Here is a 27,509-nt window from a genome sequence, read left to right on the forward strand (position 1 = left end):
CAGTGTTTGGGCGCCATTACACAGAGCAGCACTGTTCCTGGGACTGTTTGGGCAAATCCTCCTTTGTAAAGCCACCTGGTAGTCAGCGCTGTGACTTTACAAGACACTTAAGTATTCTACATGTCTGTTGTCAGTGTTAGTTAAGAAACAGTGCATTTGGTCAGGGTTATATGGTACAAGTACCCTGTGATATACATTCAGTCTTTACTATAATCTACTAATTATAATATAGCTATACTGAGTATTACTTTGTATTGCTAGTCCAGTGCAGTTTTATTTCATGTCATCATTTCTGCATTGTACATTGTGACTATATGTGTGTGCATGTAGCTGCTGTGTGACCTCCATTTCGTGTCTCTCACTCAGATTGCTATCCCTATATTCTATGACCTGATTGGGCTCAGTGCTTCAGGTTTATTATCTGATATAGGCGTCTCACAAGATATACGCATTGTGCATGTTTCTTTGTGATCTTTAGTCACCATAAACCTCTTGAATTCCCTGTTTGCGGAATATATAAGCTGCACAGGGGATGCTTGTCAGGTATATTGCTGCGGATATTGGCCCTCATTCCGAGTTGATCGCTCGCTAGCTGCTTTTAGCAGCAGTGCACACGCTAAGCCGCCGCCCTCTGGGAGTGTATCTTAGCTTAGCAGAAGTGCGAACGAAAGATTAGCAGAACTGCACAGGAAAAATTTCATGCCGTTTCTGAGTAACTCCAGACCTACTACTATCTTGCGATGACTGCAGTCTGTTTAGTTCCTGGTTTGACGTCACAATCACGCTCTGCGTTCGGCCAGCCACTCCCCCGTTTCTCCAGCCAGTCCTGCGTTTTTTCCTGGCACGCCTGCGTTTTTTAGCACACTCCCTGAAAACGCTGAGTTGCCGCCCAGAAACACCCACTTCCTGTCAATCAAACAATGAACACTCGAAAAACGTTGCTCGAGCTTCTGTAAAACTGCAAACTTTTGTGTGAAAGTACTTAGCGCATGCGCGCTGCGTACCATGCGCATGCGCATAAATGCAGTTTTTTTCACCTGACCACTGCGCTGCGAAAAATGGCAGCGAGCAATCAACTCGGAATGAGGGCCATTGTACTGTGTTGCCTGAGACTGTGCTTTTAGCTATGTCAGCTACAGGGGGCAACAGAGCTGGAGCTGATCCCACAGAGTGTGGAGGTGACGCTGCAGGCATGTTTGAGGAAAACTTGGCAGCAGAGGGTTCAGATTCTGGGGGTTCCCTACCCCCAGTGGAATAGTGGCAACGGGGGTTCAAAATGAACCACCTTGGGCTACATTTTCCTCTATATTAACTACGCTTGTAACTAAATTTACGCCCTCTATGGGACCTCCTGTGCCGGTACAACAGATTATAGTCCCTGCAGTTAATCCGCCCTGGGCAGATCAAATTTCCAGTCAGTTACAGCAATTAAACCAGTCACTGTTATGATTCCCGTACTCCAGACCAGCGGAGATCGTATGGCTGAGGTCAGAGTACTGGGAAGATATGCTGGTTGTGGGAGCAGGAAAGCCTAGTAACCCCTGGCGCCCTAACTCCGTTGTCTCGCCCGTGTTATCAGAAATCCCCTGCGAGACTATGGTTGCTTGAGCCCATGGCAGCCGCGTTCGAAGGGCGGATTATGTCTGCCCAACCCCGATGCCCCCTCAGGTCTTAATGGGAGACAAAGGGAAATCCGAGACAGGGTGATAACAAGGGGCCCTCTGACTAAGCAACCAGGCCAGGGGTTACAAGCTAACTAACTAAATCAAAAGGTATGTGCGGACTAGCCGCCAGGGAAAAGGACAACCAAAGATCCACTGATCCGTTACTCCTATCCAGCACCGCTGGATACCAGAGTGGATCAGGGAGAGCGGAATCCTCCGCAAAAGCTCCAGGACACAAATATACTAAATAATAAACAGTAAGCGGACAAGCCGCAACACACGGCTGCGCCGTGACTCACGAACACCACAGGATGTTAAAGGTGCTCAGTCAGACTCCAGGAAAAGATGACAAATCTCTGAGTACAGGACCACTGAGGACAGGAACAACCGGCTTGAGCAGGACTGGATACTTTCTGCAACTGACATAGGCAAACAGGAAGCTGCCGACACCGACTTTCAGAACTGGAGGACAGGCAGAATCCACTGGAACTCAGGGTAGGACACGGGATCAGACACAGGGACTGACACAGGAATCAACACAGGGACTGACACAGGAATCCACACAGGGACTGACAGGAACCAGCTCAAACTTAAAGCAGACTGCAAACCAAGGAATATCATCAGCATCTGCTAACTGCAGTGAGCCAGCATATATCAGAGAGGCCTAATTAATTATCTCTTGCAGCTGGCCTGCTGCACGACTAAGCTGACAAGATGCAATCAGCAGCCAGATGAGGCTGAACACATGGGAACAAGCTGCAATTGCACAGACTCACCAGCGGCAGCAGACAAGAGTAATCCAAAACAGAGCAATGGGAAATCCTGGCATGCAAGACAACTAAATAAACATAAAATAGGAATGAACCACTACCTGTGGTTCATAACAGTCACTGTCTAAAAAGAAATCTGACTCTCGCCCGCCTAAGACCAAGGGGTCATCCAAATGGGCCATCATTCCTCACAGTCTACCACTGTCCCAGACACCTCATCTGATGAGGATGGTGTTTATACTGACCCCTCAGATTCTGATCCTGATAGTTCTGATGGGGATGCTGGGTTGCAGGTAGATGTTCCTGACTTGTTGGAGGCGATCAGGATGATTCTTCAGATCACTGATGACGCAGAGCCTGATGCCGTTCCTAAGAAACCTGACAGGTTCAAACGTAAGAAAGTGGTTAAGCAAGTTTTACCTCACTCTGACCACTTAGTGGACATCCGTCAGAAATTCTGGGAAACTCCAGGTAAGAAATTCACACCTCACAAGAAGATGCTGGCTCGCTATCCTCTTGCTGCGGAGCTAAGTAAAAATTGGGAAACACCCCCGCCTGTGGATTCGCAAGTGGCGCGGCTGGTAGTATCCTCAGCTCTGCCTGTGACTACCGTCACATCTCTGAAGGAACCGACGGATAAGCGTGTGGAGGGTTGTTTAAAGGCAATTTACACCCTAACTGGTGATGCGCATAGGCCCACTATTGCAGCTACTTGTTGGAGTTGGAGGCAGAGTTGCCTTCCAATGCTTCAGATCACACTAGACAATGCCTGTCGTATATTGTCACAGCGTCACATTATGTGAAGGAGGCAGCTTCTGATGCCGGTATTCTGGCGGCCAAGGCTTCTACTACATCTATCCTGGCTGCTTCCAAAACTGACAAGCCTGCCGCATGACGGGGCGGACCTCCCCCTGGGTGATCCCAGGATGGGGAGCCGACTTCTAGGGTTTACCCAGGAATGGTTGAAGACCACTTCCGATGCCTGACAGACGCCCCTTTGAATCAGGTGAGGGCAAAAACTCTTCATTCGGTGGTACAGTCCCTCCTGGACACAGGAGCGGTAGTACAAGTGCCCCTGGCTCAGAGAGGCAAGGGATACTATTCACCGCTGTTCCTAATCCCGAAACCGAATGGGTCTTCCAGGCCCATTCTCAACCTCAAGTCCTTGAACAAATTTGTCAGGGTTTCTAAATTTCGTATGGAAACCCTTCGCTCTATTGTTCTGGCCTTGGAACCTGGGGATTATATGGTCTCCTTGGACATACAGGATGCTTACCTGCATATTCCTATTGCAATGTCGCATCAGCAGTATCTGAGGTTTGCTGTGGGTAGCCTCCATTACCAATTTTGGGCATTACCTTTTGGCTTGACCACGCCTCCGCGAGTCTTCACCAAGGTCATGGCGATAATGGCGTCAAGGGGTCAGGATCCTACCGTATCTGGATGACTTGTTGATCCTGGCAAATTTCCCGAAAGTTCTCCTACGCCATCTGGATCTGACTCTCCAGTTTCTGCAAGCCCACGGGTGGCTCATCAACTGGAAATCTTCCCTGGTCCCTGCGCAGAGCATGGTGCACCTGGGAGCGTTATTGGACTCCCGCAACCAGCGGTTGTTCTTGTCTCAGGAGAAGGTCCTGAAGCTTCAGGACAAGATTTGATACTTCCTATCTCGTCCGCAACTGTCAATACATTCGGCGATGCAAGTGCTAGGTCACATGGTGTCGGCTTTCGACATGGTGGAGTACGCTCAATTCCATTCACGCCCTCTACAGAAATTGATTCTTGCAAAATGGGATGGCCTGCCTCACCGGATCAGGTCTCACATGATCTCCTTGTCTCCGGAGGTCCGTCTGTCACTGAGCTGGTGGCTGCAGGACCGACTTTTGAGCAGGGGTCGTTTCTTCTGGATCTCCAACTGTGTCCTTCTGACGACGGATACCAGTCTGAGAGGCTGGGGCGCGGTGTTGGAGCAACACTCCGTTCCAATAAACATTCTGGAACTGCGGGCGGTGTTCAACACGCTGAACCTGGCCCAGCATCTAATTCAGAACATACCTGTTCAGATACAGTCGGACAACACCACCACAGTGGCGTACATAAATCATCAAGGCGGCACATGAAGCCGCATAGCAATGAGGGAAGTATCAAGTATTCTACAATGGGCGGAAAGCCATCTACCAGCCATATTGGCGGTGTTCATTTCGGGGGTCCTCAACTGGGAAGCGGACTTTCTCAGTCGTCAGGACATGCATGTCGGGGAGTGGAGCCTCCATCCAGAAGTATTTCAACTACTCGTGGACAAGTGGAGCACTCCGGACGTAGATCTCATGGCGTCTCGACACAACCACAAGGTTCCGGTCTTCGGTGCAAGAACAAGAGATCCTCAAGCAGCGTTCGTGGACGCACTGGCAATTCCATGGAACTTTCGGCTGTCATACGTGTTCCCTCCGGTGTCACTTCTGCCAAGGGAAATAAGGAAGTTCAAGCAAGATGGAGGAATACTACTTCTAATTGCTCCAGTGTTGCCCAGACGGCATTGGTTCTCAGACCTGCAGGGTCTCTCGATAGAGCGTCCCCTTCTACTTACACAACGACCAGACCTCCTCGTTCAGGGCCCTTGTGTCTACCAGGATCTGGCCCAATTGGCTTTGACAGCGTGGCTCTTGAAGCTTCCGTACTGAGGGCGATAGGTTTTTCGGAGGCGGTCATTCAAACTATGTTGAAGGCCCGTAAGCCGGCTTCTGCTTGGATTTACCATAGGGTCTGGAATTCTTACTTTGCTTGGTGCGCAAATAAGAATCATGACGCTTACAAGTTTAGTACAGCCAAACTTTTGGCTTTTCTACAGCAAGGCCTAGACTTAGGTCTTCGTTTAGCCTCCCTCAAGGTTCATATTTCTACCTTGTCGGTATGGTTTCAGAGAAAGATTGCATCTCTTCCTGATGTTCACACTTTCACTCAGGGTGTTTTACGGATTCAACCTCCCTATGTCCCTCCTGTGGCTCCATGGGATTTGTCTGTTGTTCTGAATTTCCCTGCAAGAGTCTCCATTTGAGCCTCTTGAGTCTGTGGACCTCAAATGGCTTACGCTTAAGGTCTTATTTTTGCTGGCTATTGCCTCTGCTAGACAGGTTTCAGACTTGGGTGCATTGTCTTGTCGGTCACCCTTTCTGGTTTTTCACCGTGACCGTGCTGTTCTTATAACTCACCCTGGTTATCTACCTAAGGTGGTGTCATCTTTCCACTTGAACCAAGAGATTGTGGTTCCGGCCTTTATCTCTCCTGATTTGTCCTCCAAAGAGTGTTCTTTGGATGTGGTACGGGCTCTCCGTATCTATGTGAAGAGAACCGCCTCCCTTAGGAGATCTGTTTCTCTCTTCGTCCTTTTTGGTTTTCACAAACATGACTGGCCTGCGATTAAGCAGACCTTGGCCAGATGGATTAGAATGGTGATTGCACAAGCTTATGCGCAGGCTGGACTTCCAGCTCCTGCTGCTATTAAGGCCCATTCTACACAGTCTGTTGGACTTTCTTGGGCGGCCCGCCGTGGTGCGTCTCTTGAACAATTGTTCAAGGCGGCTACGTGGTCCTCAGTGAACACATTCATAAGGTTTTAGGCCTTTGATACCTCCGCCTCCCAGGCTGCCTCCTTTGGACGCCGAGTTCTTGTGCCCGCTACAGTGCGTCCCCTCCCATGAGAGACTGCTTTAGGACATCCCCGATGTTATTCACTGTGGAGCCCAGTGTACCCCGCTGCAGAAAAGGTTTATGGTAAGACTTACCATGGTTAAATCTCTTTCTGCGAGGTACACTGGATTCCACAGGGCGCCCACCCTGACGCACTTAGCTTCTTTGAGTTTGTATGGCATTAGCTGCTGGTACCTTCTCCTGTCGTGAGAATGTGGTTCTATGTGGCTAACATCTATCGTCTCTTTTACCTGCTACTGCATTGGACTGGTTAACAAAACTGAGCTCCAGTGCCTGGATGCGGGGATATAGGGGGTCATTCCGACTCGAACGCTCGCTGCAGTTTGTCGCAGCACAGAGATCGGGTCGGAACTGCGCATGCACCGGCGCCGTAGTGTGCCGGCTCATGGCAGCCATCGTTGCCTAGCGTCGTTGCCTGTGTTATGCCTTTGCACTTCTGCGGGGAAAGCCGGCACTGACATGCGGGGTGGGATAGCCCTGTGCTGGGCGTCCCCCCACATGTCAGTGTGAATGATCGTAGCTGTGCTAAATTTAGCACCGCTACGATCAACTCAGAATGACCCCCATAGAGGAGGCGGTGCAGTGCATCTTGGGAACAGTCAAAGCTTTAGCCTGTTGGTGCCTCAGATCAAGATCCAACTCTAGTCCCCGATGTTATTCCATGTGGAATCCAGTGCCTCGCAGAAAGAGATTTAACCATGGTAAGTCTTATCATAAATCTCTTTTTTATTGATTTTATGTAATATTCGAGTTTTCGGAGATTTTGGATTTGGGGTTATCTTAAGATGTAAGCCACAATCATCAAAATTATAACAAATAAAGGCTTGAAATATCTCACTTTGCATGTAATGAGTCTATATAATATATTCGTTTCACCTTTTAAGTTGAATTACTGAAATAAATGTACTTTTGCACGATATTCTAATTTTCTGAGTGTCACCTGTACATAAAGAATATAAAGATCTAAAACAAATAGGTTTTTTTACTGGAAAGAAAAAGAATGAATAAAAAACGTAGTAGAAATGTAAGAAGCCAAGATTTTATTCCAGACAATATATAATTTTAATGTTCGTTTAACAATTCTTTGGTTAACAAACGTGTGATTTCCAGCTGATCCTCTCCTACATCTTCATGCCGGTGGCCTTCATGATGGGAGTAGAGTGGGATGAAGCAGGCCCAGTTGGTGAGATGCTGGGGACAAAAATCATTCTGAATGAGTTTGTAGCATACCGGAAGTTGGCTGATTACAAGGCTAACCGCATGGATGGCGTTGAGGAATGGCTAGATGGAACCAAACAGTGGATCTCGGTAAGTATATCACAAAAGGTTCCTTGTTAACCAATTTAATCCTCACAAAAATACCAATAATTATTTTTACTTTTTTTAACAAATCTGTTATTAAAAGTTTTCAGCAAATAACATATCACAAATTACAAAAAAAGAAAAATCAATACAATACAGGGCAGTGCGTCAGGTCTTGAAAGTAGACATAATGTGGGCTAACAGACCAAGCAAGTAGCTCAAATTTGTCCTTATAATACGTATGCCAAGAAGTCCAATGATGAGGCTAATCAAAATATAAAGTCCACATTTGAAAAATATAAACCATCCATCCATGTAAAGAATAAAAAGTGGCATACATAATATATACAGGAAAAGAACAGTAGGTCAGGCTCAACTTAAAATTGGAAGAATACTTTCCAATACCCTGAGAGCATGGCAAGAAATCAAATATATAAAGACCGTACAAACAGGGAGAGGAACATACAGAGAGCAAAACACAAGAGGGAGAAGAGAGAGGGGGGAAGTGGCAAGTAAAAGACAAAGAGGGTAATTCAGACTTGATCGCAGCAGCAATTTTGTTAGCAAATGGGCAAAACCATGGGGGTCATTCCGAGTTGTTCGCTCGTTGCCGATTTTCGCTATATTGCGATTAGTCGCTTACTGCGCATGCGCAAGGTTCGCAGAGCGCATGCGCTTGGTTATTTTACACAAAAGTTAGGTATTTTACTCACGGCATAACGAGGATTTTTCATCGTTCTGGTGACCGTACTGTGATTGACAGGAAGTGGGTGTTTCTGGGCGGAAACTGTCCGTTTTCGGGTGTGTGCGAAAAAACGCTGGCGTTTCTGGGGAAAACGCGGGAGTGTCTGAAGAAATGGGGGAGTGTCTGGGCGAACGCTGGGTGTGTTTGTGACGTCAAACCAGGAACGAAACTGACTGAGCTGGTCGCAATGTAGGAGTAAGTCTGGAGCTACTCAGAAACTGCTAAGAAATTTCTATTCGCAATTCTACTAATCTTTCGTTCACAATTCTGCTATGCTAAGATACACTCCCAGAGGGCGGCGGCTTAGCGTGTGCAATGCTGCTAAAAGCAGCTAGCGAGCGAACAACTCGGAATGAGGGCTCATGTGCACTGCAGGGTGGGCAGATATAACATGTGCAGAGAGAGTTAGATTTAGAGATGTGCGGGTTTGGTTTTACTCGGATTTACTCAGGTTTTTCTGATTTTTCTTATTGGCTATCCAAAACGCGTGACATCCGTGAGCCAATAAGATGCTGTTTTGAGACCCGAGTAAATCCGAGTAAAACCGAACCCGCACATCTCTAGTTAGATTTGGGTGGGGTGTGTTCAAACTGAAATCTAAATTGCAGTGTAAAAATAAAGCAGCCAGTATTTACCATGCAGAGAAACAATATAACCCACCCAAATCTAACTCTCTCTGCACAAGTTATATATGCCCCCCCCCCATTTGCCCATTTGCTATAAAAATTGCTGCTCTGATCAAGTCTGAATTACCCCCAAAGTACGGACAAAGGTTCCAGAATTTAAGATGTGAGACGGGTGGGGCATCTCCAGTAGGATATACAGTAGTTCAGAACAATAATAACATAGTATCTTGATATGGTAGGCAGTCAAACAAATAAGGAGAATCAGAGGAGGGAGTACATGTTATACATTGCCATATATAAGACAAATCTCTTAAGAAAGCTGTCTTAGCGTAAACTAGCTGGTGGAGTCAAATGCCTGTAGTATTTGAGATTGCATTTGTGGAGGTAGAGATTCAATGAAAGGGCCTCATTTCTTGTAAAATTGAATTACCGCCTTTTCTACATCAAGGAAGGCTGCCCTTCTATCATAATATAATATTTTAAGCAGAAGTTGTTGCATTGAAGATAGAAAGGATAGTCTTTCTGGTGGCTGCAAAAGGATAGTCTTTCTGGCGGCTGTTATAATAATTACAAGTAACGGCATAATAGTGTTACCATGTGGGCCTAGATTCCAGTTACGGAAATATAAGCAGAGGAGGGCCAAAGGGTCTGGTTGAAGCTGCAATGAAAAAAGGCTATTAATGTAGGCCACAACTTTATTCCAATATCGAGCGATCTTATGACACTGCCAAAAATAAGGGTAGAAAGATGCCTTGGGTGATTTGCATTTAGGGCAGTGTCCAGGTTCTGCGTCAACCAGATGACTACTTTAAAATTGAGAAATATAGGCCCTGTTTAAAACTCGGATGTGGACCTCCTGCAGCATAGCGGTGCGAAGGTGTCTCATATCCAAGTAAAAATGTAATAACAACTCGTCAAATTTGGGGAAGGAGGGGATATCCTTCAACCAACTGTCGTATGTGGCACTCCACACAGTAACATGGTTATTAACAGCTAACAGGCCAACCAACATTTTAGTATGATAAGAGTGGGTCTGCAGTGAGTTAATAAGTTGTACAAAAGGGTCGCTTGCTAGCATGGAAGAAGATAAAGCAGGTAGGGACTGTACATAATGGTGTAGTTGTAGGTACATGTAAAAGGACTTATTGGAAATGTCATACTCTTCCCTAAGGGATTGGGAGGATTTAATATCCCCTCCCGGATCAAACACATTTTTAATGGTCATTATACCATGTTGTTTCCAAATTGTAAAAGCCCCATTCTCCAAGGCCGGGATGAATGATGGATTACCACATATAGGAATAGAGGGAGTACATTTCCAATTACGTTTAATCTTTTGATTAATTGTTCGCCAAGCGGTATAGGTGTTTCTAAACAATGGGTTCAGGAATAATTTTTCGGTCTGCATGTAGTAGGGCACTTGGAGAATAAGGCATAAACAGCTCCTTTTCAACAGGTAGAGACATGTAGATAGACCTGTCTAGTAACCAATCAGATATATACCTGAAAAAACAGCTAAAGAAAACAACCCAGGGTCAGGGACAGCCAGTCCACCATCTACCCGAGGCAGTCAAAGCTTGGCCAGTGCTATCCTAGGTTTGCCATTGTTCCATAAATATTTTCTGAAAATTCTTTGTAAAAGGAGGATATCCTGTTTAGTTATGGCAATGGGAAGCATTTGCATGACATATGTGATCTTGGGAAATATTACACTTTTGAGAACAGCAACTCTACCCAATAGAGATAAAGGCAGAGACAGACAAGAATCATTCGGGGATAGCCTGTAGGACGGGGGCAAAATTCACAGAATAAAGATTGTGCATGTCCAGAAGGAAATAAACACTCGCCAATAATTAATTTTAAGCAATAATGTAAAAATATGTTTTTTTTGTTCTATCATATGCATTAAGGCTTACACACATTGGCATTGTTTTCAGGTATTCAGTGCAAATTAATTAAAAAAAAGTTTTATTTTTGAACAAAAAATAATGTAAGTTGAATACCTGTAAATACACTGTCTGATAAGCTTTGCATCAATTGTAACATTGCCTGAAATGTTGGGAGAGAGTTACGTAGTACTCTATGCTGCTGTTTGGCTTTTACAATAAGTTTTAAATGCTCTGGTAAAGGCATGGACAAAATGTAAAGCTTTTGTATTTGGTTTTGTTTGGTGGTGTTTTGTATATGCCCATATCTACAGTTTGTAAAGTTAAGTAACATTGTGGAAACAGTCGTGGCGCAGTAAACTCTATCCTGATTGAGCACTCATACAGAAATTATTGTCAAATGCCTACAAGTTGGTAGATGGGTAGCGGATGTGAGCAAGGAGGTTAGTCCACATGTTGATTCCGGTGCCAGAGTAGGTTTAATTGAAGATAACAGTATACAGGTGATAGAAGATAAACAACTGTCAATATAATAATGCAGAGGTTCTCAAACTCGGTCCTCGGGGGCCCACACAGTGCATGTTTTGCATGTCTCCTCACAGAATCGCAAGTGAAATAATTAGCTCCACCTGTGGACCTTTTAAAATGTGTCAGTGAGTAATTAATACACCTGTGCACCTGCTGGGTTACCTGCAAAACATGCACTGTGTGGGCCCCCGAGGACCGAGTTTGAGAACCTCTGTAATAAGGTATCAATCTCTCTTGTACAGCACTATGACACTCCAGTAACACAGTGACAGACTTGTGCACATGCAGACTGTTAGGGAACTCCAGCACAATTGTGTAAGACCCCCAGAGCCAGCGAGAGGGTCTTCTGTCTATAACAGCCACCAGTTGTTCCCTTAGTGCCTGATGTGCACACCAGTACTTAGGATGCTGCCAGGACTTATACCTCCAGCAGTAGAGGCTTACACAATTGGCTGGAGACCACAGGATGAGAGGCTGGAGTAATATACTTAGAGCAAGTAATGGACAAGACTGGAACACAGAAGGTTAAGGTTAGGACTGGGTCCGGAACTCAGCTAGGACAGATGAGGTGATATGAGATGGAATATGAACACCGTGCAGTTGGTAAATATATTGCAGGCTGAGCACAACATAAACACTGAGGAGGCAGCCGAGAGGTTAATTGACACTGCAACAGGACGATGGTTCAGGCAAGGCAAGGGCTAGACTTCTGAGGAATACAGAATATGCAGATGAGCAGATTATCCACAGGCTAGGCACAAGGTGCAGAAACCTGAGACATGGACCAGCAGTTTACACTACAGCATAATTTATAAACGGCAGGGCGTAGCAATACTGACAGGCTTATAAGAGATACTGGAACCAATCAGCTGCGCTGGAGGAGGAAACTCACTTTAATTAATAACTCCATGCAGCTGCAGCACTGCACGTCTCACACACAAACCATCTGTCAATGAGCGCAGCAGCCCCAGGATTCCCTACAGCTGCCTGGCGTCCTGGTTGCTTAGCAACTGGCTGGGTCTGATGGGCATAGTGCGGAAGTGACATGATGTCCCAGACGCCTAAAGGGCTGTACACACCGGGAGATTTCTCCCAGAGATGTGTGCTGAGCGATCTAGCACAGAACGCTCAGCACACATCTCTCCCCCGCTCAGCACTCAGCACGATATGTGCTGAGCGAGGAAGGTGGGGGGACGGGGGGAACGCTCATTTCACCCAGCGGTGAAATGAGCAATCTAACTAGATTTGGCCTGCATGCAGGGCGATCTAGTACCGGCTATAGTGCCGTGCGGGTCCACGCATCGCCATCGCTATGGGGCATACACACGGAGAGATCTGTGCTTAATTTCTACGCAATCTAGTCAGATTTCTTAGAAATTAAAACAAAACCACACAGCTTTGACTGTCTAACCACTAATGATTTCAACTGTCAAACCTGTGTAACAATCAAGCGCACTAAAACTAACTCCTTAGATGGGTACCAATTTTAAATGATATATTTGCAGCTCCCAATAGAGTATTCTACCTTACTCCAAACTTGAACACTAAAAACATATACCATATAAGAATATGTATATTACAAGGAAGCGCATATATATAATCTATTTGATTAAAAATTGTAAATATTTTTTATTTAGTATTCAATTTTCTTAATAATGCATGACATAATAAAACCTTAAAACACACCAAATCTGCAGTGCAAAGAAGTCCAGAAACTGTGACTATTACCGTCCAGATAACCATATACCGCTGGAGCTCCAATAAGGATTTTCTTTAAGCACACTAAGTGCTATTTTTGTAACTCCCCGGTGAAAAGCTGGTTATTTTAAAGTGATATCCGTTGTTACTTTGTATCCACTAGCCAGAACAATATACTTTGTAGGAACTGCAAATGTTCACAATGTGCCTGCCGCACAGCAGCTAGTGTCCCCTTTCTCACCCCACCGCCAATGATTATTGGCGGTGGGGTGAGAAAGGGGACACTAGCTGCTGTGCGGCAGGCACATTGTGAACATTTGCAGTTCCTACAAAGTATATTGTTCTGGCTAGTGGATACAAAGTAACAACGGATATCACTTTAAAATAACCAGCTTTTCACCGGGGAGTTACAAAAATAGCACTTAGTGTGCTTAAAGAAAATCCTTATTGGAGCTCCAGCGGTATATGGTTATCTGGACGGTAATAGTCACAGTTTCTGGACTTCTTTGCACTGCAGATTTGGTGTGTTTTAAGGTTTTATTATGTCATGCATTATTAAGAAAATTGAATACTAAATAAAAAATATTTACAATTTTTAATCAAATAGATTATATATATGCGCTTCCTTGTAATATACATATTCTTATATGGTATATGTTTTTAGTGTTCTTAGAAATTAAGCATGGATCTCTCCGTGTGAACCCCCCTTAAAAATGACCACCTTTAAATAACATGCACCTGCAGTGTAATCAGTCTGACCTCTGGTCACTCAGACATGTGATGTTATTGAGGCTGATGAGTCATGCACAATAATAATGACATGAAATGTTATTGTAGATGATGAGTCATGCACAATAACACTTAAGATACAACTTGTAGCTTTTAAGCATTTAAATACATGTCAAAAGAAATGAGATAATAATTGACCAATATAATGAATCATTGTGGGCTATGAAATCCTGGAATGTATGTATGTCTAAGTAGTATGTGCACTTTAAATGTTATATATACAATACAGGAATAAAGACTTATTTATTGGAAGACTTTGTGATGGTGAATGTTACTGTCACTGACAACTATATTTCATTAATATTTTTTTTATGTTGGACCTCAGTACAAAACACCAGCTTAATATGTGAATTTATGGTAAACAACCAAAGTGATGTAGGTTTTACAGAGTTACTCTTATATCTTCATACTTGCCGACGTTTGAAAAAGCATTTCAGGGATACCGTGAAAGTAACACTTATCAGCACGGACGTGTACTGCTACATCTGAGAGGCATGTCATAAAAATGACTTACATCCAAATGTAAATGAGCCACAACATTAGTAAGATCTAATTGTTAAAGAAAAGATACTGATAATTTGCAGGATTTGTTTTTGTATTTATGTTTTTTACAAGAGGATCCATATACTGTAAGTGGCCACGAGATACCTTATTTAAAATGCATGTAGCCATAAGGTGCCGTATAACCAATGCAGGGAAATGGCACTGATGAGCTCATTTGAATGTATGTATCTCTGATTTCTCCCCCCCAAGAATGTAATAGCTACATAATGGGAGTAAAGTGCAATCAAGGAGATTGCCGGACTATTCAGGGAGTCAGGGAGATTGCTACTATTTCAGGGAGTCTCATGCAGAATGCGGGAGTGTAGGCAACTATGCTGTAACATGATAATGCATTCAGCTGCAGGCAGCTACACAGTACCTCTGCTACATCACAATGAAATCAGCTACAAGCGGCTAGAAAGTACCTCTGTGGCATCACAATGCATTCAGCTATGGGCAACTAGTCAAATTCTTCTGTGACATCACAGTGCATTAAGCTGCAGGCAGCTAGACAGTACCTCTGTGACATCAAAATACATTCAGCTGCAGGCAGCTATACAGTACCTCTGACATAACAATACATTTAACTGCATGCACCTAGAAAGTACCTCTGTGACATCACAAAGCATGTAGCTACAGACAGTTAGACAGTACCTCTGTGACATCACAAAGCATTTAGCTACATGCAGTTAGGCAGTACCTCTGTGGCATCAAAATACATTCAGCTGTAGGCAGCTACACAGTACCTCTGACATAACAATACATTTAACTGCATGCACTTAGACAGTACCTCTGTGACATCACAAAGCATTCAGCTACAGGCAGTTATACAGCACCTCTGTGATATCATAATGCATTCAGCTGCACGCAGCTAGACAGTACCTCTCTAACATCACAATGATTTCAGCAGCAGACACATTGGGGGTCATTCTGAGTTGTTCGCTAGCAGCTTTCGGTCGCAGCGATGAGATTAGGTCAAAAAGCAGCATTTCTGCGCATGCGTATGGTGTGCACGCGCGACGTACTTTCACACAAAACTGCAGTTTCACACAAGGTCTAGCGACGCTTTTCAGTCGCACTGCTGATCGGTGAGTGATTGACAGGAAGTGGGTGTTTCTGGGTGGTAACTGACCGTTTTCGGGGAGTGTGTGTAAAAACGCAGGCGTGCCCGATAAAAACGCAGGAGTGGCTGGGGAAACGGGGGAGTGGCTGTCCGAACGCAGGGCGTGTTTGTGACGTCAAAACAGGAACTAAACAGTCTGAAGTGATCGCTAGCTAGGAGTAAGTCTCGAGCTACTCTGAAACTGCACAATCTTTTCTTGTAGCAATGCTGCGAACCTTTCTTCGCACTTCTGCTAAGCTAAGATACACTCCTAGAGGGCGGCGGCTTAGCATTTGCACTGCTACTGAAAGCAGCTAGCGAGCGATCAACTCAGAATGAGGGCCATAGCACAGTACCTAGGTGTCATCACATTTCATTCAGCTGCAGGCAGCTAGACAGTACCTCTGTGACAACACAATGCATTCAGCTGCAGGCAGCTATGCAGTACCTCTGTGACATCACAATGCATTCAGCTGCAAGCAGCTAGACTGAACCTCTGTGATATCACAATGTATTCAGCCACAAGTACCTAGAGCAGTGGTTCTCAAACTCGGTCCTCAGGACCCCACACAGTGCATGTTTTGCAGGTAACCCAGCAGGAGCACAGGTGTATTAATTACTCACTGACACATTTTAAAAGGTCCACAGGTGGAGCTAATTATTTCACTTGTGATTCTGTGAGGAGACCTGCAAAACATGCACTGTGTGGGGTCCTGAGGACCGAGTTTGAGAACCTGTGACCTAGAGAGTACCACTGTGACATCACATTGCATTGAGCTGCAGGCAGCTAGACAGTATCTCTGTGACATCACAACGTATTCAGCTGCAGGCAGCTAGACAGTACCTCTGTGACAACAAAATGCATTCAGCAGCAGACATATAGACAGTACCTAGGTGACATCACATATCATTCAGCTTCTGGCAGCTAGACAGTACCTCTGTGACATCACAGTGCCTTCAGCTATGGGCAGCTAGACACTGCCTCTGTGGCATCAAAATACATACAGCTGCATGCAGCTAATCAATACCTCTGTGACATCACAATGCATTCAACTGCCGGCATATTGACAGTAGCTCTGTGACATCACATTCATTCAGCTGCAGGCAGCTAGACAGTACCTCTGTGACATCAAAATACATTTTGCTGTAGTCAGCTAGACAGTACCTCTGACATTACAATAGATTCAACTGCATGAACCTAAAAAGTACCTTTGTGACATCACAAAGCATTTAGCTACAGGCAGTTAGACAGTACCTCTGTGATATCATAATGCATTCAGCTGCAGGCAGCTAGACAGTACCTCTCTGACATCACAGTGCATTCAGCTGCAAGCTCCTACAGAGTATCACTGTGACAACATAATGCAATCAGCTGCAGGCAGCTAGACAGTATCTCTGTGACATCACAGTGCATTCAGCTGCTGGCAGCTAGACAGTATCTCTGTGACATCACAGTGCATTCAGCTGCTGGCAGCTAGACAGTATCTCTGTGACATCACAATACATTCAGCTGCAGGTATACTGACAGTAGCTCTGTGACATCACATTCATTTAGCTGCAGGCAGCTAGAAAGTACCTATGTCACAACACAATGCCTTCAGCTGCGGGCAGCTAGTCAGTGCCTCTGTGACATCACAATGCTTTCAGCTGCAGGAGCCTATACAGTACATCTGTGACATCACAATGCATTCAGCTGCAGGCAACTATAGAGTACCTCTGTGACATCACAATACTTTCAGCTACTGGCAGCTAGACAGTACCTCTGTGACATCACAATGCATTCAGCTGCAAGCAGCTAGACAGTACCTCTGTGACATCACAATGCATTCAGCCACAAGCACCTAGAGAGTACCACTGTGACATCACAATGAATTCAGCTGCAGGCAGCTGGACAGTATCTCTGTGAAATCACAGTGCATTCAGCTGCAGGCAGCTAGACAGTATCTCTGTGACCTCACAATATATTCAGCTGCAGCCAGACAGACAGTACATCTGTGACATCACAATGCCTTCAGCTGCGGGCAGCTAGCCAGTGCCTCTGTGACATCACAATGCTTTCAACTGCAGGAGGCTATACAATACATCTGTGACATCACAATGAATTCAGCTGCAGGCACCTATAGAGTACCTCTGTGACATCACAATACTTTCAGCTACTGGCAGCTAGACAGTACCTCTGTGACATCACAATGCATTCAGCTAAGGGAGCACCTCTGTGATATCACAATGCATTCAGCTACAGGCAGCTAGGCAGTACATCTGTGACATCACAGTGCATTCACATGCAGCCAGCTAGACAGTACCTTTCTGACATCACAATGCATTCAGCAGCAGACACATAGACAGTACCTAGGTGATATCACATATCATTCAGCTACTGGCAGTTTTACAGTACATCTGTGACATCACAATGCATTCAGCTGCAGGCATACTGACAGTAGCTCTGTGACATCACATTCATTCAGCTGCAGGCAGCTAGAAAGTACCTATGTGACATCACAGTGCCTTCAGCTGCGGGCAGCTAGCCAGTGCCTCTGTGACATCACAATGCTTTCACCTGCAGGAAGCTATACAGTACATCTGTGACATCACAATGCATTCAGCTGCAGGCAACGATAGAGTAACTATGTGACATCACAATACTTTCAGCTACTGGCATCTAGACAGTACCTCTGTGACATCACAATGCATTCAGCTACAGGCAACTATAGGGCACCTCTGTGATATCACAATGCATTCAGCTACAGGTAGCTAGACAGTACATCTGTGACATCACAGTGCATTCAGCTGCAGGCAGCTAGACAGTACCTCTCTGACATCACAATGCATTCAGCAGCAGACACATAGACAGTACCTAGGTGACATCACATATCATTCAGCTTCTGACAGCTAGACAGTACCTCTGTGACATCACAATGCATTCAGCTACAGGCAACTATAGAGCACCTCTGTGATATCACAATGCATTCAGCTACAGGCAGCTAGACAGTACATCTGTGACATCACAGTGCATTCAGCTGCAGGCAGCTAGACAGTACCTCTTTGACATCACAATGCATTCAGCAGCAGACACATAGACAGTACCTAGGTGACATCACATATCATTCAGCTTCTGACAGCTAGACAGTACCTCTGTGACATCACAGTACCTTCAGCTGTGGGCAGCTAGACATTGCCTTTGTGACCTCACAATGAATTCAGCTGAAGGCAGCTAGACAGTATATATGTGACATTACAATGCCTTCATCTGTGGGCAGCTAGCCAGTATCTCTGTGACATCACAATACTTTCAGCTGCAGGCAGCTAAACAGTACATCTGTGACATCACAATGCATTCAGCAACAGGCAACTATAGAGCACCTCTGTGACATCACAATTAATTCAGCTGCAGGTAGCTATACAGTACCATTGTGACATCAAAATATATTCAGCTGTAGGCAGCTATACAGTACCTATGATATAACAATACATTTAACTGCATGCACATAGAAAGTACAATACCTCTGTGACATCACAAAGCATTCAGCTACAGGCAGCTACACAGTACCTCTGTGATATAATGCATTCAGCTGCAGGCAGCAAGACAGTACCTCTCTGACATCACAATGCATTCAGCAGCCGACACATAGACAGTACCTAGGTGACATCACATTTCATTCAACTGCCAGCTAGACAGTACATCTGTGACATCACAATGCATTCAGCTGCAGGCATACTGACAGTAGCTCTGTGACATCACATTCATTCAGCTGCAGGCAGCTAGAAACTACCTTTGTGACATCACAATGCTTTCAGCTGTGGGCAGCTAGCCAGTGCCTCTGTGACATCACAATGCTTTCACTTGCATGAAGCTATACAGTACATCTGTGACATCACAATGCATTCAGCTACAGGCAACTATAGAGCACCTCTGTGATATCACAATGCATTCAGCTACAGGCAGCTAGACAGTACATCTGTGACATCACACTGCATTCAGCTGCAGGCAGCTAGACAGTACCTCTCTGACATCACAATGCATTCAGCAGCAGACACATAGACAGCATGTAGGTGACATCACATATTCAGCTTCTGACAGCTATACAGTAGATCTGTGACATCACAGTGCCTTCAGCTGCGGGCAGCTAGACATTGCCTCTGTGACATCACAATGCATTCAGCTACAGGCAGCTAGATGGTATCTCTGTGGCATCACAATACATACAGCTACAGGCAGATAATCAATACTTCTGTGACATCACAATTAGTGATGAGCGGGTTCGGTTTCTCGGAAACCGAACCCCCCCGAACTTCACCCTTTTTACACGGGTCCGATGCATACTCGGATTCTCCCGTATGGCTCGGTTAACCCGAGCGCGCCCGAACGTCATCATCCCGCTGTCGGATTCTCACGAGATTCGGATTCTATATAAGCAGCCGCGCGTCGCCGCCATTTTCACTCGTGCATTGGAAATGTTAGGGAGAGGACGTGGCTGGCGTCCTCTCTGTGTATTGTTGATGCAAATATTTGTGCTTGCTTTACTTATTGCTTAATTGTGGGGACTGGGGAGCAGCTGTATATTAATATAGGAGGAGTACAGTGCAGAGTTTTGCTGATCAGTGACCACCAGTTTTATCCGTTCTCTGCATGAAAAAAACGCTCCTTATCTGTGCTCAGTGTGCTGCATATATCTGTGCTCACACTGCTTAATTGTGGGGACTGGGGAGCAGCTGTATTATATAGCAGGAGTACAGTGCAGAGTTTTGCTGACAGTGACCACCAGTATACATTGTCTGCCTGAAAAACACTCCATATCTGTGCTCAGTGTGCTGCTTTATTGTGGGGACTGGGGACCACCAGTATAATATTATATAGGAGGAGTACAGTGCAGAGTTTTGCTGACCAGTGACCACCAGTATACGTTGTCTGCCTGAAAAACACTCCATATCTGTGCTGCATTGTAGACAGTATATAGTAGGAGTACAGTGCATAATTTTGCTGACCACCAGTATATAATATATAGGAGTACGGTACAGAAGGCCACTGCTGTACCTACCTCTGTGTCGTCAAGTATACTATCCATCCATACCTGTGGTGCATTTCAGTTTTGCACAGTTTGCTGACCACCAGTATATAATATATAGCATTACGGTACAGTAGGCCACTGCTGTACCTACCTCTGTGTCGTCAAGTATACTATCCATCCATACCTGTGGTGCATTTCAGTTTTGCACAGTTTGCTGACCACTAGTATATAATATATAGCATTATGGTACAGTAGGCCACTGCTGTACCTACCTCTGTGTCGTCAAGTATACTATCCATCTACATTCTATACCTGTGGTGCATTTTAGTTTTGCAGTTTGCTGACACAGTGACCACCAGTATATATAGCAGTACGGTACGGAAGGCCACTGCTGTACCTACCTCTGTGTCATCAAGTATACTATCCATCTAGATTCTATACCTGTGGTGCATTTCAGTTGTGCAGTTTGCTGACACAGTGACCACCAGTATATATAGCAGTACGGTACGGAAGGCCACTGCTGTACCTACCTCTGTGTTGTCAAGTATACTATCCATCTACATTCTATACCTGTGGTGCATTTTAGTTTTGCAGTTTGCTGACACAGTGACCACCAGTATATATAGCAGTACGGTACGGAAGGCCACTGCTGTACCTACCTCTGTGTCGTCAAGTATACTATCCATCTACATTCTATACCTGTGGTGCATTTTAGTTTTGCAGTTTGCTGACACAGTGATCACCAGTATATATAGCAGTACGGTACGGAAGGCCACTGCTGTACCTACCTCTGTGTCGTCAAGTATACTATCCATCTACATTCTATACCTGTGGTGCATTTTAGTTTTGCAGTTTGCTGACACAGTGACCACCAGTATATATAGCAGTACGGTACGGAAGGCCACTGCTGTACCTACCTCTGTGTCGTCAAGTATACTATCCATCTACATTCTATACCTGTGGTGCATTTTAGTTTTGCAGTTTGCTGACACAGTGACCACCAGTATATATAGCAGTACGGTACGGAAGGCCACTGCTGTACCTACCTCTGTGTCGTCAAGTATACTATCCATCTACATTCTATACCTGTGGTGCATTTTAGTTTTGCAGTTTGCTGACAGTGACCACCAGTATATATAGCAGTACGGTACGGAAGGCCACTGCTGTACCTACCTCTGTGTTGTCAAGTATACTATCCATCTAGATTCGATACCTGTGGTGCATTTTAGTTTTGCAGTTTGCTGACAGTGACCACCAATATATATAGCAGTACGGTACGGTAGGCCACTGCTGTACCTACCTCTGTGTTGTCAAGTATACTATCCATCTAGATTCTATACCTGTGGTGCATTTTAGTTTTGCAGTTTGCTGACAGTGACCACCAGTATATATAGCAGTACGGTACGGTAGGCCACTGCTGTACCTACCTCTGTGTCGTCAAGTATACTATCCATCTAGATTCTATACCTGTGGTGCATTTCAGTTGTGCAGTTTGCTGACACAGTGACCACCAGTATATATATAGCAGTACGGTACAGAAGGCCACTGCTGTACCTACCTCTGTGTCGTCAAGTATACTATCCATCTACATTCTATACCTGTGGTGCATTTTAGTTTTGCAGTTTGCTGACAGAGACCACCAGTATATATAGCAGTACGGTACGGTAGGCCACTGCTGTACCTACATCTGTGTCGTCAAGTATACTATCCATCTACATTCTATACCTGTGGTGCATTTCAGTTGTGCGCAGTATATATAGTAGTAGGCCATTGCATTGATACTGGCATATAATTCCACACATTAAAAAATGGAGAACAAAAATGTGGAGGTTAAAATAGGGAAAGATCAAGATCCACTTCCACCTGGTGCTGAAGCTGCTGCCACTAGTCATGGCCGAGACGATGAAATGCCATCAACGTTGTCTGCCAAGGCCGATGCCCAATGTCATAGTAGAGAGAATGTAAAATCCAAAAAACAAAAGTTCAGTAAAATGACCCAAAAATCAAAATTGAAAGCGTCTGATGAGAAGCGTAAACTTGCCAATATGCCATTTACGACACGGAGTGGCAAGGAATGGCTGAGGCCCTGGCCTATGTTCATGGCTAGTGGTTCAGATTCACATGAGGATGGAAGCACTCATCCTCTCGCTAGAAAAATGAAAAGACTTAAGCTGGCAAAAGCACAGCAAAGAACTGTGCGTTCTTCTAAATCACAAATCCCCAAGGAGAGTCCAATTGTGTCGGTTGCGATGCCTGACCTTCCCAACACTGGACGGGAAGAGCTTGCGCCTTCCACCATTTGCACGCCCCCTGCAAATGCTGGAAGGAGCACCCGCAGTCCAGTTCCTGATAGTCAAATTGAAGATGTCACTGTTGAAGTACACCAGGATGAGGATATGGCTGTTGCTGGCGCTGGGGAGGAAATTGACAAGGAGGATTCTGATGGTGAGGTGGTTTGTTTAAGTCAGGCACCCGGGGAGACACCTGTTGTCCGTGGGATGAATATGGCCATTGACATGTCTGGTCAAAATACAAAAAAAATCAGCTCTTCGGTGTGGAATTATTTCAACACAAATGCGGACAACAGGTGTCAAGCCGTGTGTTGCCTTTGTCAAGCTGTAATAAGTAGGGGTAAGGACGTTAACCACCTCGGAACATCCTCCCTTATACGTCACCTGCAGCGCATTCATCATAAGTCAGTGACAAGTTCAAAAACTTTGGATGACAGCGGAAGCAATCCACTGACCACTAAATCCCTTCCTCTTGTAACCAAGCTCCTGCAAACCACACCACCAACTCCTTCAGTGTCAATTTCCTCCTTACCCAGGAAAGCCAATAGTCCTGCAGGCCATGTCACTGGCAAGTCTGACGAGTCCTCTCCTGCCTGGGATTCCTCCGATGCATTCTTGAGTGTAACGCCTACTGCTGCTGGCGCTGCTGTTGTTGCTGCTGGGAGTCGATCGTCATCCCAGAGGGGAAGTCGGAAGACCACTTGTACTACTTACAGTAAGCAATTGACTGTCCAACAGTCCTTTGCGAGGAAGATGAAATATCACAGCAGTCATCCTGCTGCAAAGCAGATAACTCAGGCCTTGGCAGCCTGGGCGGTGAGAAACGTGGTTCCGGAATCCACCGTTAATTCAGAGGCAACTAGAGACTTGATTGAGGTACTGTATCCCCGGTACCAAATACTATCTAGGTTCCATTTCTCTAGGCAGGCGATACCGAAAATGTACACAGACCTCAGAAAAAGAGTCACCAGTGTCCTAAAAAATGCAGTTGTACCCAATGTCCACTTAACCACGGACATGTGGACAAGTGGAGCAGGGCAGACTCAGGACTATATGACTGTGACAGCCCACTGGGTAGATGTATTGCCTCCCGCAGCAAGAACAGCAGCGGCAGCACCAGTAGCAGCATCTCACAAACGCCAACTCGTTCCTAGGGAGGCTACGCTTTGTATCACCGCTTTCCAGAAGAGGCACACAGCTGACAACCTCTTACGGAAACTGAGGAAGATCATTGCAGAATGGCTTACCCCAATTGGACTCTCCTGGGGATTTGTGACATCGGACAACGCCAGCAATATTGTGCGTGCATTACATCTGGGCAAATTCCAGCACGTCCCATGTTTTGCACATACATTGAATTTGGTGGTGCAGAATTATTTAAAAAACGACAGGGGCGTGCAAGAGATGCTGTCGGTGGCCCGAAGAATTGCGGGCCACTTTCGGCATTCAGCCACCGCGTGCCGAAGACTGGAGCACCACCAAACATTCCTGAACCTGCCCTGCCATCATCTGAAGCAAGAGGTGGTAACGAGGTGGAATTCAACCCTCTATATGCTTCAGAGGATGAAGGAGCAGCAAAAGGCCATTCAAGCCTATACATCTGCCCACGATATAGGCAAAGGAGGGGGAATGCACCTGACTCAAGCGCAGTGGAGAATGATTTCAACGTTGTGCAAGGTTCTGCAACCCTTTGAACTTACCACACGTGAAGTCAGTTCAGACACTGCCAGCCTGAGTCAGGTCATTCCCCTCATCAGGCTTTTGCAGAAGAAGCTGGAGACATTGAAGGAGGAGCTAAAACAGAGCAATTCCGCTAGGCATGTGGGACTTGTGGATGGAGCCCTTAATTGCCTTAACCTGGATTCACGGGTGGTCAATCTGTTGAAATCAGAGCACTACATTTTGGCCACCGTGCTCGATCCTAGATTTAAAACCTACGTTGTATCTCTCTTTCCAGCAGACACAAGTCTGCAGAGATTCAAAGACCTGCTGGTGAGAAAATTGTCAAGTCAAGCGGAACGTGACCCGTCAACATCTCCTCCTTCACATTCTCCCGCAACTGGGGGTGCGAGGAAAAGGCTAAGAATTCCGAGCCCACCCGCTGGCGGTGATGCAGGGCAGTCTGGAGCGAGTGCTGACATCTGGTCCGGACTGAAGGACCTGCCAACGATTACTGACATGTCGTCTACTGTCACTGCATATGATTCTCTCACCATTGAAAGAATGGTGGAGGATTATATGAGTGACCGCATCCAAGTAGGCACGTCAGACAGTCCGTACGTATACTGGCAGGAAAAAGAGGCAATTTGGAGGCCCTTGCACAAACTGGCTTTATTCTACCTAAGTTGCCCTCCCTCCAGTGTGTACTCCGAAAGAGTGTTTAGTGCAGCCGCTCACCTTGTCAGCAATCGGCGTACGAGGTTACTTCCAGAAAATGTGGAGAAGATGATGTTCATCAAAATGAATTATAATCAATTCCTCCGTGGAGACATTCACCAGCAGCAATTGCCTCCAGAAAGTACACAGGGACCTGAGATGGTGAATTCCAGTGGGGACGAATTAATAATCTGTGAGGAGGGGGAAGTACACAGTGAAAGGGGTGAGGAATCGGAGGATGATGATGAGGTGGACATCTTGCCTCTGTAGAGCCAGTTTGTGCAAGGAGAGATTGATTGCTTCTTTTTTTGGTGGGGGCCCAAACCAACCAGTCATTTCAGTCACAGTCGTGTGGCAGACCCTGTCGCTCAAATAATGGGTTCGTTAAAGTGTGCATGTCCTGTTTATACAACATAAGGGTGGGTGGGAGGGCCCAAGGACAATTCCATCTTGCACCTCTTTTTTCTTTCATTTTTCTTTGCATCATGTGCTGTTTGGGGACAATTTTTTTAATCTGCCATCATGTCTGACACTGCAGTGCCACTCCTAGATGGGCCAGGTGTTTGTGTCGGCCACTTGTGTCGCTTAGCTTAGTCACACAGCTACCTCATTGCGCCTCTTTTTTTCTTTGCATCATGTGCTGTTTGGGGACAATTTTTTTAATCTGCCATCCTGTCTGACACTGCAGTGCCACTCCTAGATGGGCCAGGTGTTTGTGTCGGCCACTTGGGTCGCTTAGCTTAGTCACACAGCGACCTTGGTGCGCCTCTTTTTTTCTTTGCATCATGTGCTGTTTGGGGACAATTTTTTTGAAGTGCCATCCTGCCTGACACTGCAGTGCCACTCCTAGATGGGCCAGGTGTTTGTGTCGGCCACTTGTGTTGCTTAGCTTAGTCACACAGCGACCTTGGTGCGCCTCTTTTTTTCTTTGCATCATGTGCTGTTTGGGGACAATTTTTTTGAAGTGCCATCCTGCCTGACACTGCAGTGCCACTCCTAGATGGGCCAGGTGTTTGTGTCGGCCACTTGTGTCGCTTAGCTTAGCCATCCAGCGACCTCGGTGCAAATTTTAGGACTAAAAATAATATTGTGAGGTGTGAGGTGTTCAGAATAGACTGAAAATGAGTGTAAATTATGGTTATTGAGGTTAATAACACTATGGGATCAAAATTACCCCCAAATTCTATGATTTAAGCTGTTTTTTAGGGCTTTTTTGTAAAAAAAAACGAATCCAAAACACACCCGAATCCGACAAAAAATTTTCAGGGAGGTTTTGCCAAAACGCGTCCGAATCCAAAACAAGGCTGCGGAACTGAATCCAAAACCAAAACACAAAACCCGAAAAATGTCCGGTGCACATCACTAACACAATGCATTCAGCTGCAGGCATATTGACAGTAGCTCTGTGACATCACATTAATTCAGCTGCATGTAGCTAGACAGTACCTCTGTGACATTACAATGCATTCAGCCACAAGCACCTAGAGAGTACCACTGTGACATCACAATGCATTCAGCTGCAGGCAGCTAGACAGTATCTCTGTGACATCACAGTACATTCAGCTGCCTGCAGCTAGACAGTATCTCTGTGACATCACAATGTATTCAGCTGCAGGCAGCTAGACAGTACATCTATGACATCACAATGCATTCAGCTGCAGGCATACTGACAGTAGCTCTTTGACAGCACGTTCATTCAGCTGCAGGCAGCTAGACAGTGCCTCTGTGACATCAAAATACATTTTGCTGTAGGCAGCTATATAGTACCTCTGACATAACAATAGATTTAACTGCATGCATCTAGAAAGTACCTCTGTGACATCACATAGCATTCAGCTACAGGCAGTTAGACAGTACCTCTGTGATATCATAGTGCATTCAGCTGAAGGCAGCTAGACAGTACCTCTCTGACATCACAATGCATTCAGCTGCAGGCAGCTATACAGTACCTCTGTGACATCACAATGCATTCAGCTGCAAGCAGCTGGACAGTACCTCTGTGACATCACAATGCATTCAGCCACAAGCACCTAGAGAGTACCACTGTGACATCACAATGCATTCAGCAGCAGACACATAGACAGCACTTAGGTGATATCACATATCATTCAGCTTCTGACAGCTAGACAGTAACTCTGTGACATCACAGTGCCTTCAGCTGTGGGCGGCTATACATTGCCTCTGTGATATCACAATGCATTCAGCTGCAGGCATATTGACAGTAGCTCTGTGACATCACATTCATTCAGCTGCATGCAGCTAGACAGTACCTCTGTGACATCAAAATACATTTTGCTGTAGGCAGCTATACAGTACCTCTGACATAACAATAGATTTAACTGCATGCACCTAGAAAGTACCTCTGTGACATCACAGAGCATTCAGCTACAGGCAGTTAGACAGTACCTCTCTGACATCACAATGCATTCAGCTGCAGGCAGTATACAGTACCTCTGTGACATCACAATGCATTCA

At 45.4% G+C, this 27,509-nt stretch overlaps 1 protein-coding gene across 1 annotated transcript in view; it reads left to right on the forward strand.

Moving 5' to 3' along the window:
• LOC134934569 (sodium/nucleoside cotransporter 2-like) overlaps positions 1 to 27,509 on the forward strand; it is a 176,247-nt gene that overhangs the window by 82,103 nt on the left and 66,635 nt on the right. The window contains exon 12 of the mRNA XM_063929981.1: positions 7,253 to 7,450. Coding sequence (XP_063786051.1) covers positions 7,253 to 7,450 — 198 coding nt within the window. The remainder of the gene's footprint in view (positions 1 to 7,252; positions 7,451 to 27,509) is intronic.

The sequence above is a fragment of the Pseudophryne corroboree genome, chromosome 6 (assembly GCF_028390025.1).
Source record: "Pseudophryne corroboree isolate aPseCor3 chromosome 6, aPseCor3.hap2, whole genome shotgun sequence".
Classification (NCBI taxonomy): Eukaryota; Metazoa; Chordata; class Amphibia; order Anura; family Myobatrachidae; genus Pseudophryne; species Pseudophryne corroboree.